The sequence below is a fragment of the Aotus nancymaae genome, unplaced genomic scaffold (assembly GCF_030222135.1).
Source record: "Aotus nancymaae isolate 86718 unplaced genomic scaffold, 86718_ANA_hifiasm-v0.15.2.pri h1tg000043l, whole genome shotgun sequence".
Classification (NCBI taxonomy): domain Eukaryota; kingdom Metazoa; phylum Chordata; class Mammalia; order Primates; family Aotidae; genus Aotus; species Aotus nancymaae.
In genome coordinates, this window is record NW_026988457.1 from 7,758,551 (window position 1) to 7,778,423 (window position 19,873).

At 38.2% G+C, this 19,873-nt stretch overlaps 1 protein-coding gene across 11 annotated transcripts in view; it reads left to right on the plus strand.

Annotated features, from left to right (window-relative positions):
• NBEA (neurobeachin) overlaps positions 1–19,259 on the plus strand; it is a 743,003-nt gene extending 723,744 nt beyond the window's left edge. For all 11 annotated transcript variants that reach the window (XM_012465562.2, XM_064361756.1, XM_064361759.1 and 8 more), the window contains 6 exons: positions 1,136–1,291; positions 2,206–2,376; positions 11,675–11,776; positions 13,887–14,083; positions 14,861–15,012; positions 17,434–19,259. In XM_012465562.2, coding sequence (XP_012320985.2) covers positions 1,136–1,291; positions 2,206–2,376; positions 11,675–11,776; positions 13,887–14,083; positions 14,861–15,012; positions 17,434–17,524 — 869 coding nt within the window. In that variant the 3' untranslated portion in view covers positions 17,525–19,259. The remainder of the gene's footprint in view (positions 1–1,135; positions 1,292–2,205; positions 2,377–11,674; positions 11,777–13,886; positions 14,084–14,860; positions 15,013–17,433) is intronic.
• Positions 19,260–19,873: the final 614 nt, after the last annotated feature.

Below are 19,873 nucleotides of genomic sequence, written 5' to 3' on the forward strand. Positions count from 1 at the left end.
AAAATACTATTTACATGTCTTTTGAGAGCTTCTAAGGTTTAGGATTAAGAATAATATTAGTTTAGTCTAGCTATTCCTCTGTCCAACGGACATTGACAATGAAATATACAGCTAGTGTATAACCATGGAAAAATTAATCGGTCTATTCTAATTAGTCAAGGACCAATTGTATAGTTTTCCAGAAACCTTTAGTTTTCTTTTCCTTACTGACTTTTTGTATAATTTTTTTTTATTGCTTACATTTTCCAGTAATTATTTTTATAGTATTAGTAGATAGCTACAAATAGTAGTACTTATATTTAATTGGTGTTAGAGAGTGGTGGTGGTGACCTTCTGCATCTGCATTTCTGTTTAAGAATTCAGCCAAGGGATTTATCCTGTAAGGATGGCATGCAGTAAGGGACAGGCTGGCATGCAGACAGGCACTGGGGAAATCAGATGATGTCTCTGAGTTCCTGACTTTATTCAGATTAAATCCCAGGGCTCTACATGATTCTTTGCCTGTCTCTTTCCTCCCCAGTCCTTCTCTCATCTTTTTTGTTCCTCTCCTCCCCTGCTAGCCCATTCTGGAAAGGCCTTCTGTTTGTTGACAATGCAGGCCTGTAAAGCTGCTGACCTGAAGCTCCCTGTGGGCTGCCCACATAACAACATCCCTTGCTCAAAGCTCTACCTACCTTTTTCACAGGAATTATGAATACCATCAGAAAATGACAGACTGGGGCAAATATTAAGATATCTCTTCCTTAATAACATACTTGATACAATATTTACTTCTCATGTGATTCTTATAAACTAATGAACTTGTGCATAGTAAGCATCTAAAGAATTAAATGCATTAACATATTTTATTATGTTTTAAATTAATTATTTTGAATTCTTCATATTGTTTTTATTTATTGGTGGAGGGAGAACTGAAATTTCTGGCATAATTTTAAAATACGTAATATGGTTCGTAAATAATCATTGCTACAAAGGAAATTTATATTCCTCAAGGGAGAATCTTAATAGTCTTGTACCATTAAAAAAACTATTTCTGGATAAATGAAGCATGAAAATGTTGTTTTCCTTCTGTAAGCGCTTGGTGAAACTCATAATGGAATCTTTCTTCAAATGCTTTTTTTCCATTTATTTTTAGCCAATAATTCTGGTGTAAACAAAAGGCAGATCACAGACCTTGTGGACCAGAGCATACAAATCAATGCACATTGTTTTGTGGTGACAGCAGATAATCGCTATATCCTTATCTGTGGATTCTGGGATAAGAGCTTCAGAGTTTATTCTACAGAAACAGGTAATCCTAACTATGAAACACCATATTCTCTTCAAAATGACTATTGTTAAAACCAAAGCTGAATATGAAGTCATACTTAATAATTTAGGCATTTTTCATCATTTGTCAATATGAGTAGTCAAGATTCAAATTAAATGTTCACATTATAAGCAAAGTAACTAACTTCATCTATTCTGAATGAAGTATCTCACTTCATCTGTTCTAAACGTTAGCATGATTCCTGAGTTCACAGGACAAATGGGGCTATTTTTCCCTTCCCACAAATTCGTATACAGTAAAATATCCTAAAACTCCCCTTGATCTGATCCAAACCCTGAAGAGAAAAATCATGATTGTGTTATTTTATAAAGTCTTTTCCTTAAAAATCTCAAGTGATGGTCGGGCACAGTGGATTATACTTGTAATCCAGGACTTTGGGAGGCAGAGGCCAGGGGATCACCTGAGGTTGGGAGTTCGAGACCAGCCTGACCAACATGGAGAAACCTCGTCTTTACTAAAAAAATACAATATTAGCCAGGCATGGTGGCGCATGCCTGTAATCCCAGCTACTCGGGGGGCTGAGGCAGGAGAATCGCTTGAACCTGGGAAGCGGAGGTTGTGGTGAGCCGAGATCTTGCCATTGCACTCTAGCCTGGGCAACAAGAACGAAACTCCGTTTCAAAAAAAAAAAAAAAATCAGGTGACATTCTCTTATCAATTTTCAAAAGCAATGCAAGAAAGCAGCCTGTAGGCAGATTTGAATAACATTGTAACTTTATCAGCCTGTAGATGAACTTTTCATAAAACTGGTAAAATAAAATAAAAATATGGTAAAATTTTTAAAAACCTGATAAAATAAACTTATGCTTATTACTATTTGAAGAAAAAGATTAAATGAAGCAAAATTTAGCAAATCCATCATTTCCGTGTTACAGGGAAATTGACTCAGATTGTATTTGGCCATTGGGATGTGGTCACATGCTTGGCCAGGTCCGAGTCATACATTGGTGGGGACTGCTACATCGTGTCCGGATCTCGAGACGCCACCCTGCTGCTCTGGTACTGGAGCGGGAGGCACCATATCATAGGAGACAACCCTAACAGCAGTAAGTGTTTTTATAAAATTGTTCTATCAAACTATAGTTTATTTTAAATATATTTTGCCTTTTTGGTTTTCCTAATACCTTTTTCCTAAAGTGTAAGGATTATAAAATATGAAAGCTGAAGTGGCCAAAATCTGTATTAGAATGTCGCTATGTTCAAAGTATTAATATGAGCAGTACTATCACCTCTAACATGGAGAGACTTCCAGATTCCCCTCACCAATCCCCTCCCCAGATCCTCTGCTCAGGAACCCAGTCTCCAAATGTCCCTATCCTTCAGAAATTTTCTTCAACATCACCTAGTCCATTAAACCTCATATAGGTTATTTCTGCTGAAAATAATCTCTCCCTTCTCTGAATTTTCAGAAGATTTTAACTGTCTCAGTCAGGGCACTAACCACTATCTATCACATACTGTAGTAAATTTCTTCATTTATTCATTTAAAAAACAGTGAGTGAGTACCCCCTTCACATGAGGCATTGTGAGGGATGCAAAAATTGATTAAGACAGTTTCCTTGCTTGGGAGGATTCCTCAAGTGGCTTTTATTCCACAGTGCACCCTAAGATATCCTGCAGAAAGAAAGCATCAGTGGAGGCTGGACTCCTTCATGAAATAATTTTGGAATATAGTTTATACTCAAACTTTCTACATAAGCTCTGGAAGTCTTACACAAATTGTTGATGCTTGTTTAATCCACAGCCTCTCAAACTTCTATTTCCAAGGAAATTTTATTTATGTAGGAGCAGTTAGTTATTAGTTCTTGGACTGCTGTCCCAAGAAAACTCTAAAGTAGATAATGAGTGTCTGTCTTTCCATCTTAAGCTCCTGTCATAGTCATATACATAATAGGTTTCCAATATATCAAATGACTAAAGAGCTGGATAAGAGATTGCCTAGAAATAATTACTGCTTTTAATTACTAAGCTTTCAATAGTTCATTCAAATGCATGACTTTCCTGTCAAATATAGAAAGGTTTCTGTGAAGTGGTAATGGCAAGTACCCAAACCAGGATTATTCAGATTGTCACAGCTTACACAGTACTCCAAAATAAACTGAAACATGAATTTGGGGAATACTTAGAACCCAACAGATATAACAATTTTTCAGGAAACCTGTGCATCTACAACTAAAATGTTATAAGAGTAAACAAGAAATCTACAAGATGCCATGTCACATTGCTTGGCTGGCTGCTGCCTCTCTGGTCAGTTCCAACCTGTGAGACAGCTGGGGGTGGAAACCGAATTGCACATCCACCCTTCATGTCCCACTTCGTCCCCTCAACTCTTAGGCATTTTGACAGGAATACTGCAAAAGTAGGTAGTGGCTTTGGATGGATAGGAACAAAGGTCAATACAGGAGAGAATGGAGAAATATATTTGTATGAGAAGATAGTGGAAGATTGGATTAGATGTCCAAATGTTATGTGAAGTTTTATTCCTGTTGCCCATAGCTAGAGTTGAACAGTGGGTGAAGAAACTAAGTGTGTTGTGAAATAGAATGTGCCTCTTGGCATAGCTACTGAACAAGAGAGTGTATATACACGAGTCTCTGTTCTAAATTTGAACAAAATGGGATCTTGATTTGAAGGAAAAGATATTCAGTGTTGCTTGATTTCCAACCAGTTCAAATAGTTAGTTACCAATTCCTTGTTATTAACAAACATATCTAAATACCAGTAAGATAATCTCATTTGCTCTTTTTTAAAGCCATATCCTTAAAATATTTATTTTCAACAGAATTCTAGTATGTCTATGTATGCATATATGTATGTGTGTATAAGACATACGACCTACCAGTGATGGCTTTATTATTCTCAAATTTACCATTCTTGAGAATAATAAAGTATATTTATCAAGTATATTTTATCTAAATATATGTCCACATATTTCCAAATTGCCTTTATTTCCATAATAGTGTAGCATTTCTTTTAAAAGTTTTAACTAAGCAGCAGGTCTATGTAGTATCTTTCATATACATTGACAAAAATTGGAAGTTATTAGAAAAAATGTAAAAGAACAGAATAGAGTTTTAAATCTAATTAATTACCATCTTCAAAATGAAGCCCAGAAATGGTGCAAGTGTTATTTCCAAAAAGGGGATTTGTTTCTTAAAAGCTGCCATCTGGTAGCAGAGAGAAGATGTTAATGTGCTGCTAGGAGGTAAAGAATATTAAAGAAAAATATTAAATTATAGGAATTATCTGTGTTCACTACTCTTGTTTTCTAATGATCTTTTAAACCAAAAAATGGCTAACTATCAATTGTAGCTTTGGTGCATGAATTAGCAAGAAAAGTTAAATACAAGAATATTTAAATTATTTAAAGTTCCTTATAACAGGAGCTATGTAAATACAAAATGCTTTTATAATACTTAAGAACAAAAACGTGGATATTATATTTGTTAAAAAGCAGTATCGTATTTAAGTTTTAAGTAAGGACAGGATTATTTTAAAGATATTATGACAGAAAATTATCAATATGTATTTTTTAGTATTACCTTCATCTATAGGAATTTATTTTTAGTCAAAAACTGTTGTCATCATTATGAACCTAAACCACTTCCATAGACTCCATTCTGTCAAGACTTTATTAGATATTTAATGTGAACACATGTAGAATGGTACATTAATAAAAGGGAAAAATGCTCTTCTAGAATAAACAAGATAAGCACCTAAAGTATTAGTCAAGCAACAATATGTGTTGAGTGCCTACCGTGTGCTTGGCACTATCTCAGCAGCTGGGAATGCTGGACAGTCACAATCTCTGACTTTCTGGAGTTTACAAGAATCTACTTTTATACTAATCACAAACTGCTTCTCCTGCTTGGGTGTACTGAGGATGTCGAGTATTTGTTAGGTGAATCGTGAATTGTTATCAGATAATATTTTGTGGCCTAAATACTTTGAACATCCATAAAATGCTTAACTTTGCATCAAATTGATGATTATGAAAAAAACTGGTTTTAGTTTTTTTCCATAAGGATGATCACAATAGTTAAAAAAAAAAGAATCTCAGGTTTCGTATTGATTGAATGACTGATTTATGGCTCATTTATCTATTTAAAAAGTCAACCTAGTAGCACATATATGCCTGACTAGGGCAAGCCTCTATGTTGGTCTCTTCCGTCCTTTTTTCAGGCAGTCACCACACACACTGAATTGACTGTCATATCAGTGCTCCGCCTGTGGTTTGACATAGCCATAGTCATTTCCATCAGAAGACTCACAATATGAAAAGAGATTTTTTTTCTGTTCCAGTTTAATCTACTCTAGCTTCCAATTCACAGGTCAGAGAAGCAGGCCATATGTGTTTTCTATCTCATAATACATTGATACTCAAGACCAGAAAGCTAGTTATGTCTAAATTTGTATTAAAGTGTGTGACACAATGCTCTTAGGTTTTGGAGTTTGTATGTATTAACCTATTCTTGAAGGGGGAAGTTCTAGCATGGAACATAATATCCTAGTAGCTGTCATAATGCAGGGATTGGCCTTGTGTGGACATGAAACTGCTTTGTGTGTCAGCGAGGCCAAATCATACCTGTTCATCACAGCATCATGAAATGATAGGATTTATCATTTAGCCTTACATGCACATCACCGAAATCTTCTCAAGATAAACTCAACTGACTTTAATATATTTGTTTCTCTTGCACTCATTATTATATTGTAATGGATAGCTCTATTAATTCCACGAAGAAAAAAATGTTATGTTTGTGAAATGTTTTAGGCAGGTATAGAAAGTATGTGTGGTTTTATTGTGTCAAATATATTGTGTGACAAATGCAGACATCTCAGAAATACTAGTCTTTTTCTAATCCTTTTGACCATTTTGATGAATTGGTCGCAAAGAGAATGAATATCTGTAAGCAGACTGTTAGATATAGAGTTTCAGACCATAAAAGATATAAGCAAAGGCTACCTAGTGTAGGTTAGAGTCAAATTATCATTGTTTTATTAATGTATTTTATAATAATATTTATTGTTTTTCTTTCAAACTTGTGGCTTTGAACATAGAAAGTATCTTGGAGACTTTAAATAGGTCCCTAACTAGATAACAGAATTGCAAAGATGTGAGGGACAGATGCTTTCATCTGAAACAGACTTTTACACAAATTCTGAAACTAATTTGGAAGTGATAAAAATTAATTTGCACACTTTAATTGGAAGCAGCCTACTGCATGAAAGAGAGCTGAGCCAAGCTGGCAATTTGTGCTAAAAGCTGATTGAATTTTTTGTCAGGTAGGTATCTTGGACTTGGCCGCTTATCCTCTTGAGCCTCTCTTTGCAATATATTACAACCCGTCTCTGACTGGTGTTCTTTAAAAAGATCAATGCTATTCCTATGGAATCCCTAGGGTCCAAAATTTCATTGATCTTGGGACTTGACATTTCTCATTACATGCTATAGCTTCCAACAAGATAGTCACAAGAGAGGCAAGTTAACATTGTTGTCTCTTCAGCAGACACTCAGAATACATTGGGACCTCAGCTCAAAAGCCAATCTGCTTTTAAAGTATGTAGTTTTAATGTGTATACCAGATATAAGGTGCTTTATAGAGAATTTGATATTCATACATACAAAAATTTTTAAATCATAGCCATGTGAAACTTCGAAGAGGATTTACTGTTCATCTTTTCAACTCAGATCTACAAATATTCATTGGGTACTGTAGATAACACATTGTTGTTATGCTTTTCCATTCTACCTTTTAAAAATAAGTCCTGTAGCTCATGTACAGGCATTATGCAGACTGTGAAAGGAGTAGCCAATTGCAAAGGCGACTCCAGCTGTGCACACACACCTTCTCTGGGCTCCCATTGTGTATGCCTCAGCTCTGGACGCTGACCCTCCTGCCAGCCACAACCTGTCACCAAACATCTGCCAAATCACATCCCTCTCTTTGTTTGCATCCAGCCTTGTTTTAAAAAGTCTGTCCTGGTGCCCAGCTCCACAACTGTCACTAACTGGTGCTAGTATAAGAAATGAAAGTATGGACAATGAATAGTGCAGAGAGAATTGTAGAATATATTTAGATTTAGATACATTAGACAAGTTCGTCTCACTTCTCAGAGCAAGGAATCTTAGCTAGGATTTAGCATGTGTTAAACCATCTTTTAAGATCAGAGGAAGCATAGCTCCATATGCAGTAGTTCTCACCTTGCAGGGCTTGTCAAGGACCACAAGGGAATGGATGTATTGAAACATCCATATCACAGAGCCCATTCTGTGGTAGACCATTCACCCGCCCCATCCCCCAGCCTAACACCAGGAGACTTCCCAGCGTTCCAGACTGAGAAGGGAGCTGCTTGCCACTCAGCCTCTGCTTTTCCTCTCCCTGTACAGGACTAAGGCATCAAGAAAGGTCTTGGGCCTAGGTTGGAAGCAATGTATACAGAGTGGCTAATGTGTTCTGATCAGAGGGCTTCGATTTCTAGACCGGGGGGTGTCTGGGCTTTACGCAAAGCCCAGCTTCCTGAGGAAGGGGAGGTGGACGATACCATTAGTTGTTTTTAGAAGGTGAGGGTGAGACAGTCCTGTACTGTTACCTAGATCTGGGCTCAGGACTCCAAGAGAAGCAGTTGCCCTGCAGTGGCAGTGCTCCCAGAAAAATGTTGTCATTGTTATCTCAGAAGAGGAAAAAGAAGTTAGAGTGAATGAATAAATGCTTCCACCATATCTATCTTCTATTCCTCACTGAATACTCTGTGAGTACATAAGGAAATGAAAACACATCATGGGTGAATTTGACACTTTCCAACCCACAGAATGTTTTTATTTGCATTTATCTTGGAACCTTGGGAAATGCGGGAGCAAGCATATTTGGTATTTGGAACAGACCTCTCCAGCACCCACCTGTGGCTGACAAGTTGGGGTCTTAATAAGGGTCTCCTGACCCATACCGCTCTTCTCAGCTATTCCAGCAAATTTCTAACATAATATGTTGAAATCATAGTAGTAATGAAACTGCCATACCCTTTGACTAAATCCCCTATTCTGGGATTTTAACTTTTAAAAGGCATCATATTTTATCTAAGTATAAACATGGTTTATACTTTTGCCATGGTTCTGCAGTGACTTCCCGAAGGTGAGAAAGAAAATCTGAATGTCATACATCAGGAGATTAATCCTCTCACTGGGGAGCAGAGGTCTTAGAAACTCCACTGGCTTTGTTGAGTTCTAAATCAGAAGGACCACGGCTTCCCCTGCATATCAGTGTCCCACAAATGAGGTTTAAAATTAGAACCATGAGTTCTTTACTTTGACCATTTTCCCAAAAGCCAGAGACCGTCTCATTGAAAAACCTCACCTTACCAGGTCTATGTGAACAGCAGCATCTAATGCTAGTGTATTTTTTCATCATCCATTTTCATAATATTGAAATGACTTTTGATAAAAGGAGGATGGAATTTGTTTATTTTAAGGCTTTTAAATATTCACAGTTTCCAAATGCATATCTATAAGGAATGTAAAAATTGGACGTGTTTGTTCTTCATCAGTTCTAGTCATTCCAGCACACAGCGAGCACTTCTGTGGAGGCAGTGGTGGGGCTGAGGGCGATGGCAGTGGCCCTCAGAGGGGCTGTCCACCTGCACCTCCCTCTGCACTGGGCTCTTTAACCCTGGGCTACATCCATCAACCGTGATGTGACAGTGATAGAATATTCCCAAGATTTCGAATGATTGTTGGGTGTGTGACATCTGTCCCTAGCAACGAAATGAAATCTAGGAAATAAGCTTCCCCCCCGCTGCAGGTTTCCCAACTCTGAAAGCATGGAATGGCATTTTATTTGCCTTTCACTTAAAGAAGGAAACGGTGCTTTCAGGGGCCCTAAACAATATCCCCTAATAGTTAAGTGCCACAGTTTATTCAGATGACCTGGGGAAATTGTAATGAAACAAATAAAACACTTTAAACTCTCTGAATCAGACACGAGCTTTTGAAAAACTCATTTCCTAGCAGAAAATGTATAACATGCATAAGGAATATTTTTATACATTTTTTCTCATTCTCTGCAATAGGATTAGATTGCTTTTTATTTTTTCTATAGCACATTAGGGAAAGTGCTCAAAACTATTTATTTTATATAAATGAATTAAGTGTGTAACCAGGGTTTTCCAATGTGCTAGTCTCTCCTAGATAAAATTATCATTTAGAAAAGTTAAAGCTGATATTACACATAAAATCTTACCAGTATTTTTTTTAAGATTTAATTTTTATGGATACATAGTGGTTGTACATATTGATGACATATGTTGATACAAGGATACAATGTGTAATGATCAAATCTGGGTAATTGGGATATCCAACACCTCAAACGTTTATTATTTCTTTGCATTAGGAACATTCCAAATCTTCTTTTCTTGCTATTTTGAAATGTACAATAAATCGTTAGCTGTAGTCACCCTATTATGCTATCTTATTCCTTCTAACTGTATCTACCTAACTGTGTCGTTTTACCTATTAACCAACCCCTCCCCACCACCCTTGCCCACCTCCGGTAACCACCATTCTGTTTATTCCGTGAGATCAGTTGCTTCAGCTCCTACATATAAGTAAGAACACGGGACAGTTGTCTTTCTGTGCCTGGCTTATTTCACTTAACCTGATGTCCTTTGGTTCCATCTGTGTTGTTGCAAATGACAGGATTTCTTTTTTTTAATAATATTCCATTAGGTAAATATGCCTCATTTTCTTTATCCTTTCATTATTTGTTGGACACTTAGGTTGATTCCATACCTGAGCTATTGTGAACAGTGCTGCAGTAAACATGGGGATGCAGAGATCTCTTTGATATGCTGATTTCCTTTCTTTTGAGAACTCTTCTCAATGCTTAAAGCTTATGTTACCAGGGAGCCCAGAGCATCTTTGAAACAATTTTTTTTTTCTTTTTCACCTTTTTCCTGCTGTGTGAAACATAATTTTATAAATGGTATAAATGTGTTTCAGACAAATCCAGGACTGCTGACATTATAAATGGACACTCTACCCATAGTAAAAACGCATTTAAGCAATATCCATGTATTTAGAAGAAGATGGCAAACTAGCGTGAGCTGCTGTTCCCCTTCTCCCACACTCTATCTAAGAGATGCCTCAAAAGCAAAATTGGAGCTGATGGGTCTGAAAAAAATTAAATAAAACTGAGAAATCCCTGGGGAGACAGAAGATAGGCAGGTCTTAAGGAAGGGGCTCTTGGCAGACCACAGTGGAAAATGTGGGGCACCTTACTAGGTAAGGCCTTGCAGTTATGCACATTCCTGTGAACTTTCTGTGGCTTCCCTCTTGCCACTGTGGGCAGAGAACTAGAGCAGCAGTCCAGCTGGCCAGCACCCAGGGGTCCCATCAGTGCCAAAGAAGGGGCTATCCAGGGGGAGGTGCCTCTACCAGCCCTGGAAACTTCAGCTTCCCCCAACCCCAGTAAGGGCCAGGAGTCCAACCTCGGAGGCAGCTCTGGGAAAGAGGGGCACCAAGACCAAAGTACAGGGTGTTTCTCTGAGAGACAAGATGGGGGGCTGGGGGTGGTTATCCCACCAAAAATAGGAATTCACAGGGAAAAACAGGCAAGCATGCAAAGAACACAAGTGCCAGAAAAGAAAGATCACAAACTAAACAACCTATATGGGTGATGCAGAGTAAGCTCATTTCTTTTCAGTAAAAGAAGAGAAAAATGTAGAACTTCGTACAAAAGTCATAATACTCTCTAAGTCATTCAGTTTATGAAAGCAGTTAGCAGTGAAAATGCTTCGGGGATATAATTCAGCTGGACTTTTTAGCTAGGTTTGCACTGATAAAGTGAACTGGGTTCAATTCCAGCACATAGCTGTATGAACTTGGGCAAGTTGAATCACCATGCAAAGCCTTGGATTTCTAGGCTATAGACTAGGGATTGTAAGAGTACCTACCTCATAGGTAAGTAACATAGATAAATGCCTTAGCAGACGTTGTGCCATTTCTTAACAATAATGGAAGAAAAAGAATACTCATTACCATTCTCATCATGTTTTAAGCTTATCATGTATGTTAACTTGTCCTGTTGACAAGATGACAGGACAAGTTAATATACGTGATATGCTTAGAACATGATGAGAGTGTATATAAACAGCATGTGTAATAGGTTCACTAGTTATGTGCATTTCACGGAAGAGGAGAGCAGAGAGGTTAAGAAACTGGCTCTTGGTCACACAGCTTAATAATAATGCCTTAATAAACATGGTGCGTTTTTGAAGGTTGCGTTGCTGGTGTAGCCCTCTCCCCCTGCCGTTGGTCCATGGTGCCTCACTGCTGCTGTTTTCTTGCAGGTGACTACCCTGCACCAAGAGCCGTCCTCACAGGCCATGACCATGAAGTTGTCTGTGTTTCTGTCTGTGCAGAACTCGGGCTTGTTATCAGTGGTGCTAAAGGTCAGAAGTCATTTCTTTCATTTCAAATGTTTAGAAAATGACCGTTTTCTCATACCATGACTGTAGACAAATGGTATCCCGAAGTTATTTGCAGATGTTTAGTTTTATGATTAATATTTACTAGCACTAATACAAAATACGTGTAAATTTTTATGTAGTATTTGATGGTCAACGGCAGTCTAACCAGAACATTGATAAATTAAATTACAGTATATTTATATGATGCAGCCATTATAAAGGACATTTGAAAGACAAGGGGAACCTATCCCTGATGGAGTGGGGGAGGTGGGAGATCAGGTCATTCATGAGACACAGCCTTGGACCCCCTCCCTCTGCAAGTCTCTTTCTTTATAAGGCCAGGGGCTGTGTAGAGGTTGATGGAAAGGAAACAAAGATTACTTGGTTCTTGGAGGATTTGCTTTGTTTTGTTTTTGAGTTACAGTTTCACTCTTGTTGCCCAGTCTGGAGTGCAATGGCATGATCTCGGCTCACTACAACTTGCAACTCCTGCCTCAGCCTCCCAAGTAGCTGGGATTACAGGCACCCTCCAGTACACCTGGCTAATTTTTGTAATTTTAGTAGAAGAGGGGTTTTACCATGTTGGCCAGGCTGGTCTCCAACTCCTGACTTCAGGTGATCCACCCACCTCAGCCTTCCAAAGTACTGGGATTACAAGCGTGAGTCACTGTGCCCAGCCTCTTTGGAGTTTTTGTAGAAGACAGCTTGTTTCAGGACGTCACGGAGCTTACATCTCCGTGGGAAGACTCCCAGGCAGAAAGGAGCCTGAGGCTTGGAAAAGTGAAAGGAGCCCTGGGGGCTGGAGTGTCACCATAGTGGCGACCCAGAGGAGTGAGAAGACTGGAGGGATGGGAGGGGCCTGGGCCACAGCATTTGCAATTTTTTTTTTATGACTATAGTAGGAAACCATTGAAGTTTTTTAATCAAGGTGATTAGATAGTCAAGTTTGGTTGTTAGAGCTCATTCCAGCTGTTCTACAGAGAATCCATGGAGTCTGAAGGCTCACACCATGTTTTTAAAATTTTGGTATCTAAGAATAATTAACCCAGAAATGGACATATAGGAAATTTTCAGTCTTTTAATTTTAAAAAGTAATAATATGTGTAATGCCATTTTACCCTGTGAAGTTTAGAAAAAATAAAAAGAAAAATAAGCGACACTTGGCACAAAGAAAGAAACATTTCCTACAGGTGGTGGTGATGTTAGAGATGGTTGCTGGTTTTTTCCTAATTTTCTATAGGGCAAGTCTATTACTTTAGTAATCAGGAAAAAATTTAATAATGTCACTTGCTTTGTAGAACATGTGTCTATTCAGATCAATTGAAAAATAAACATGTAATTCATATACTGCTTTGTAGAGATCTTTTTGGGACAGTGGAATAGATATATAATACCAAATTATATTGACCAATTTTTGTGAATTGATCAGTGAATTTTTTACCTTATCAAGACCACTTTATAAGGGCAAAGAAACCCAGAAACGATCGGAGCCAGATGTCACTCCTTACCCTCCTTTCACACGCTTGCCTCACTGTTCATTTATTTGAAAGACAAAACATGTTTCTGTAGGCTGAATTACTTAATAAGTTTTCTCAATTTTGCTTTTACATTTTACGTATAAAATACAGAAAAAGGCAAAATGTACTTGACGGTAATGCATTTGTGTGGTACAATGCATAAAATTTTGATTCTACTTGAGAAAATGAGCAGCTGTTTTGATAATTCTATGAAGCTTCAAGAAAAGTTTCTAAAAGCATATTATGAGAAAATGTCTGGCACATGAAGTCTTTTATTCTCATATAATCTGTGAACCTGTATCGTTTTATTATGAATATTACCTGATAAAGGAAAAGATCAAATATTCACCTGGTGAAAAAGTTCGCAGCGTAAGAGTGTGGTATACAACAGGTACTCTGGCTTTGCTCTGTTTACATGTAAGATCAGCGCTTGGCCTGGCCAGCCTACCTCTTTCCTTTCTGTCTTCTTTCATCAAATCTGAGTGCACACCCAGGGAGGTTTTCGGGTTGGTGGGAGCTGGTGTGACGTTTGTCATCCCCAACTGACCCTGGGCATTGACGTCCTCACTTTGCAGAGGGCCCTTGCCTTGTCCACACCATCACTGGAGATTTGCTGAGAGCCCTTGAAGGACCAGAAAACTGCTTATTTCCACGCTTGATTTCCGTCTCCAGCGAAGGCCACTGTATCATATACTATGAACGAGGGCGATTCAGCAATTTCAGCATTAATGGGAAACTTTTGGCTCAAATGGAGATCAATGATTCAACACGGGTAAATCTGCATACTTCGTGCTAAGTAGGACTGAAGCCAAGAGATTAAAGATTAATTGTTTTACATTAAATAATTCATAACAGAATTTCTGTGCTATCCAGATAAATGTGTTCTAGTTTAAAAGTATATAATTTCATGTGGACTGATACTTTAAACAAACCCAAAGTTCATTTAATTGCAAGTAATTAACCCAGTGAATTTGACTTCAGAAATGATAGCTGTTGTTTGATTAAAGCTTAGACCCTTAGGAGATTTTTTTAAAGCTCCTTTTATAATTGTTTCAGCGCTACACCCTCACAACATTAAAAGTGAGTTTATTTTCAAAGATTTCTATCTTTAGAACCCTAAACAAAAATTACATATACCCATTTACGCTTCATTCACAAATAAATTATAATTACTGGTTTGTCATTATTAAACTCTGTTTTGAAATATGCTTCTTCCATTTGTTCTAAAATGCTCTACAATGTTAATATTCAGCATTTAACTAAACATGTTAATGCTCAAGTTCTTCCTCGATTAAGTTACTAATATTCTCTTGGGAACTTAATCTTGGTTTTAATAAGATCTTTTGTATACGTAAGAACTTTGATGAATTCCACATTGGAAATTCTGTGGATTGAACTTGAGAAAAGTTGGAGAAATGACTAACAGTAGACAATAATGATAAGGGAACTGGACTGAGTGCTTTTCAGTAGTGACAGTTGGCTATTTAGGAAAAATTGAGAGAAACGGTTGTTGTGTTTTTTGTTTTGTTTTGTTTTACCTTTTCTGAAGGCCATTCTCCTGAGCAGTGATGGCCAGAACCTGGTCACCGGAGGGGACAATGGGGTGGTGGAGGTCTGGCAGGCCTGTGACTTCAAGCAGCTGTACATTTACCCTGGATGTGATGCTGGCATTAGAGCAATGGACTTGTCTCATGACCAGAGGTGAGCTGCGTCAAGGACAAGTGTTATCACTGAGAACTGTCATTGAAGGCTCTCTTCAGTCTACCAAGGGTGAATTGCGCTGTGAGTGCAATTCCAGCATCCAGATGAAAGAAAGACTGGCAAAGAAAAGGGAAAATGAGGGGAAGAATAAGGATTCTAGTGAGAGGGAAACACGGGAAGAGAATAAAAAGGAAAAAAGAAATGGATCTGATGAAGAACAGGGGCCTCCAGACAAGTTTTAAGGGCCCAAGACACAGAACTTACTCCCACCAAGTTCCCTTTTCTCAGATCCTTGCCTAGTCTCAGACAGGCCACTCTGGCTTGTATGATGTGAGGGAAACACATATTTTTCAGCAGCGGTGGGATTCAGTGTGAGACCTACTTCGAGCTAACAAGTTTCCAGCAAAGCACATAGTGTGGGCTGCAGCTGGCCTCTCTTTCAACAGCATGTGGCACTCACTCATTGCCCAGAACAATCTTTTACCCCCACGTTATTTACCTATTTCTCATTTACGTTATTTTGGTTTATTGTATGTATTTCCCTAAAACACTTTAATCCTTTAATCCAACTCTTTCTTGGAAAGAGTTGATATGAATATTAATCAATTAATAATGATTTTTCATTGTTCTTCAATTTGCAAAAGGATTTTATTATTTCCTAAAATCTACCTTTGGGTTTCTTATAAAATGAAAATAATATTAGAAATATAAAGTACCTAAGCCTTTAAATATAAAGTTCCTTCAAAATAAAGTCCCTCAGCCTTTAAAATAAACTGCATCCCTATAATCTGAATATGGCATGTAATTTTTAATTTTTGCTATTTAGCAGAAATAAGAAAAGCTTGTTAATCGATGTTTTTCCCAACTACATGTAATATTTCTCATAATAACATTGATTTTAAAATATTTTAAATATTAACACGTATGATAAAGTTAATGAACCATCTTCACAGTATAATAAAATGGTACTGAAGTCATTGGGAAAAACACTAAGCTAATTTAGTCTAGGAAAGGATGTTTGGTCTGCAGCCCAGACTGTTTTTAAAGAAGGTTTAGGGTTAGTATTAGAGTATCCCAAAGTGTTGCAGTCCATACTTACAAATAAATTGGAATGGTTTATTGTGTTATGATTTGTATCTATGTGTGTTTCCAGATTGTTTGAAGTGATTTGTGTTTGTAAGTAGTTTCAGTATTTCTCTGATATTCTTACGCATTTGTGTATTCGTTTTGCTGCCATCATTGTAGGTTGAGTACAATGCAAAGCACTACGGATCCACAACAAGAAACTAACCCCAGAGAGCTCAGATCCTCCTAATCATTGCATATGAGGGCACCAGGAACAGAGTAACAGAAGAAGGAAGGGAAGAACTCTTCTCAAGGGCTGGGGAGGGCAGGAAGGACTTCGGAAGATGCTCATCCATTCACCAGGCATGCACAGAGAGGGTGGATGAATGAGCATATTCAAAGTCGCAGTAGTATTAGGGGTTCTCCAAATGGAGGGGGGAAGACACTAAGTTTCTATTTCTATTTTAATCTCATCCTTGGTTTTGATTATTTTGTTGTTTTATAATGAAGAATGCATGCATATAAATTATAAATTGATAAACATATATTGGGGATATTACTCAAAAGGTATTTATTGGATGAGATGTCTAATCAAAAGTGAAGCCACACTTCACGTAGACAGAAATTCTGAAACTCACCTACATTCAGTCAGTGGCACCGGGACTGGGGAAAGAGCATCTCCAAGAAAGAAGCCTCAGAGCTGAAGGGCTGATCAGTTAGGAGGGAGAGGGAGAGGAGACAAGGGCAACTTAACCAGCAAAAGACCGGCAAGGTCAGAAGGGACCAGTGATTCATGGCGGACATGTTGAATCTGAGGGTTTTGTGACACAGCCTGGCAGTGACCTCCAACTGGTAATGGGAAATCAGTGTCTGGGGCTTCAGAAAGAGACATCATTGCATTTACATCCAGGGAGAGTGTGGAAAAAAGAGGGCAAGAGGTGGAGTGATTCAAGGGGGCAAAGAAAAGAAAGGTCAGAGAGATAGGAAGAAACACCAGATACCCTCAGAGAATCCAATAGATGTCCAAAGCAAGGCAGCGGACAGGCACATGTGCGATTGCTGAGAGAAATGGGGCACCCAGCGGAGGCTGGAAATTTGGTTCTGTGGGCTCTCACGCTCTGCAGCAGGGCTGCCTGTGCAGGCACGTGCAGGATGACTGTGCTTCTCCCAGCCGAACCGAGAAGAAATTTCAGTCCTACTTCCTTGAACACAAAATTAAGACTTGGCAAACTTTGAGATCATGATATTGTCTAGTGTAAAATGCCAAACTTTGAGATTGCGATGCTGTCTAGTTTAAAAATAGCTACCACAGAAATGATTTTATATCACTCTTACCTGCTGTTTCTGCTTTTCCAGGACTCTGATCACTGGCATGGCTTCTGGTAGCATTGTAGCTTTTAATATAGATTTTAATCGGTGGCATTATGAGCATCAGAACAGATACTGAAGATAAAGGAAGAAACAAAAGCCGAGTTAAAGCTGAGAGCACAAGTGCTGCGTGGAAAGGCAATATCTCTGGTGGAAAAAACTCGTCTACATCGACCTCCGTTTGTACATTCCATCACACCCAGCAATAGCTGTACATTGTAGTCAGCAACCATTTTACTTTGTGTGTTTTTTCACGACTGAACACCAGCTGCTATCAAGCAAGCTTATATCATGTAAATTATATGAATTAGGAGATGTTTTGGTAATTATTTCATATATTGTTGTTTCTTGAGAAAAGGTTGTAGGATGTGTCACAAGAGACTTTTGACAATTCTGAGGAACCTTGTGTCCAGCTGTTACAAAGTTTAAGCTTTGAACCTAACCTGCATCCCATTTCCAGCCTCTTTTCAAGCTGAGGAAAAAAAAAAAAAAACACGTTTGATACTTTGTACATCAGATGCATCTTATTTAAAAGGGATACTTTTGTAAAAGTAAAACCTTGTATAAAGAACAAAATGTTTCTTAATTTTATTGTGGAGTTACAACTTGCATGTTCTTTACTCCGATGGCTTGATGGAACAGGTGCATTCACTCTATGAAACAGAAAGATCTGTCCAAGGACACAGCTTGTATGAAAGGGTTGAATTTGGGCTCCATCAGTAATTTTTGACATTTTCACCAAAATATTGTTTGCACTTTTTAATCTAAATTCATCCCTTCTGAGTGAAATTTGCTCATAAAGCATTTGGATACTAAGCCATTATTTGCCATTTGGGGTACTTTATACAAAGAAAATTCAGCCCTACCTTGCATAATTTGAAGACACAGCAGAAAGGGGGCTTAGGGATGAGGTCCTGGTTTATCTTGTATAAATAGGAGTCATGAGCGTTAGTTCGTAGTAATAACTTCCCAGCACTTCCAGAGTCATCCCACTGGCTTGGTGTGTATACATTAGGGGAGGATAATCTGATGCTAACTTTTTTTTTTTCTCTTTGGTTCTTGAATAGCTTAGTTTCTTTAATAACAATTCAGACTTTATTACAACAATAACTGAAGTTATTCTTTTAGGTTCTCGTGAAATTCTCACCTAAAGCCACATTCTTAGCCTAAGGCACTTCATCTTTTATGATATAAAATGACGGCTATCAAATGATTTTCCATACATTGTACTGATCAAGTTATACACCCAGGGGTATATACACTTTCTTCATGTTTCTTCTTTGTATATTTGGTGACTGTATCGTCATAGATGTACATATTGTGTCGGTAGGGCTATGAGGCATGTTACAGGAATGTAATTTTCTCAGAATTTACACTCACTTGCAGTCATTTATTTAAAAAGATAAAACAAGATAATGGGTTCTTTGTATTGGCACTTTGCACCAGAAACATATCATTATTTATTGATGTGATTACTTATTTGTTACCCACCTTGTACTAGTAAGTTTTAGCACTGAATTCCTTCTTCATTGTTGTTTGTATTTATGAAATTCTGAAATTATGGGGAATCAGAGTAATGATTAAGTTATTCATCACCAGGCTGTAAGCAATATCTTGAGTTTGTAGCTTAGAATTGGGAGGATGCTGAACATCTGGAAGACAAGTTCATTTCATCTTGAGATCATGGTGAAATATTTTGGATATATAAATTCCTTAAGCTATTGTAACCATGTTTTATTGCAAAGATGTAAAATATGCCAGATGTGTGTGAGTTGGAAATCAAAAAAAGAAAAATAAAATATGCAAAGAATTCACGGATTGTTTCACATTTCATTGGACACGTCACTAGCGTGCTTCCATTGTGTTGTCATACAGGTTTAAGAAGTCATCGTCATCTGAGGTGGAGGCCTACAGCATCTAAAAACATGAAATCGAGTCCTAATGAGGTGCTGCAATTTGCTGAAACCTGAGCTGCTGTACCGGGCCATCTGGCAGGGATTTGGGGCAACAGTGACCATAAGGAAACAGCCCTCATTGTCTATTCCACATAATCCACTTTGGGGATTGTCTTTATTTTATTTAAAAGGAACTTACTAGTGAAGGTTATAATAACGCCTTTTATGAGTGTTATCACATAATGCCTTTTTCGTTTGAAACCACACCTTCTAGAACTCATCAGCAACCAGACATGGCACAGGCAGGGTCTGAGGACCTGAAGAGGCTGAGCAGCTGTTAGCAAGGGCAGCCTCAAGTGGGCTGAGGGGGACTTTGGTCATACAGATCGGCATGGGTAGTTGGGGCAGCGGCCCAGACAGGCCCGAGAATGACAGACTGCAGGCCGTGCTCCCATCTGCATTCCCAGGATGAAAGGGACAGGCCCAACAGTAGCCTGAGGAAGGCTTGCTGCTCTTACTCTCCATTTTATCCC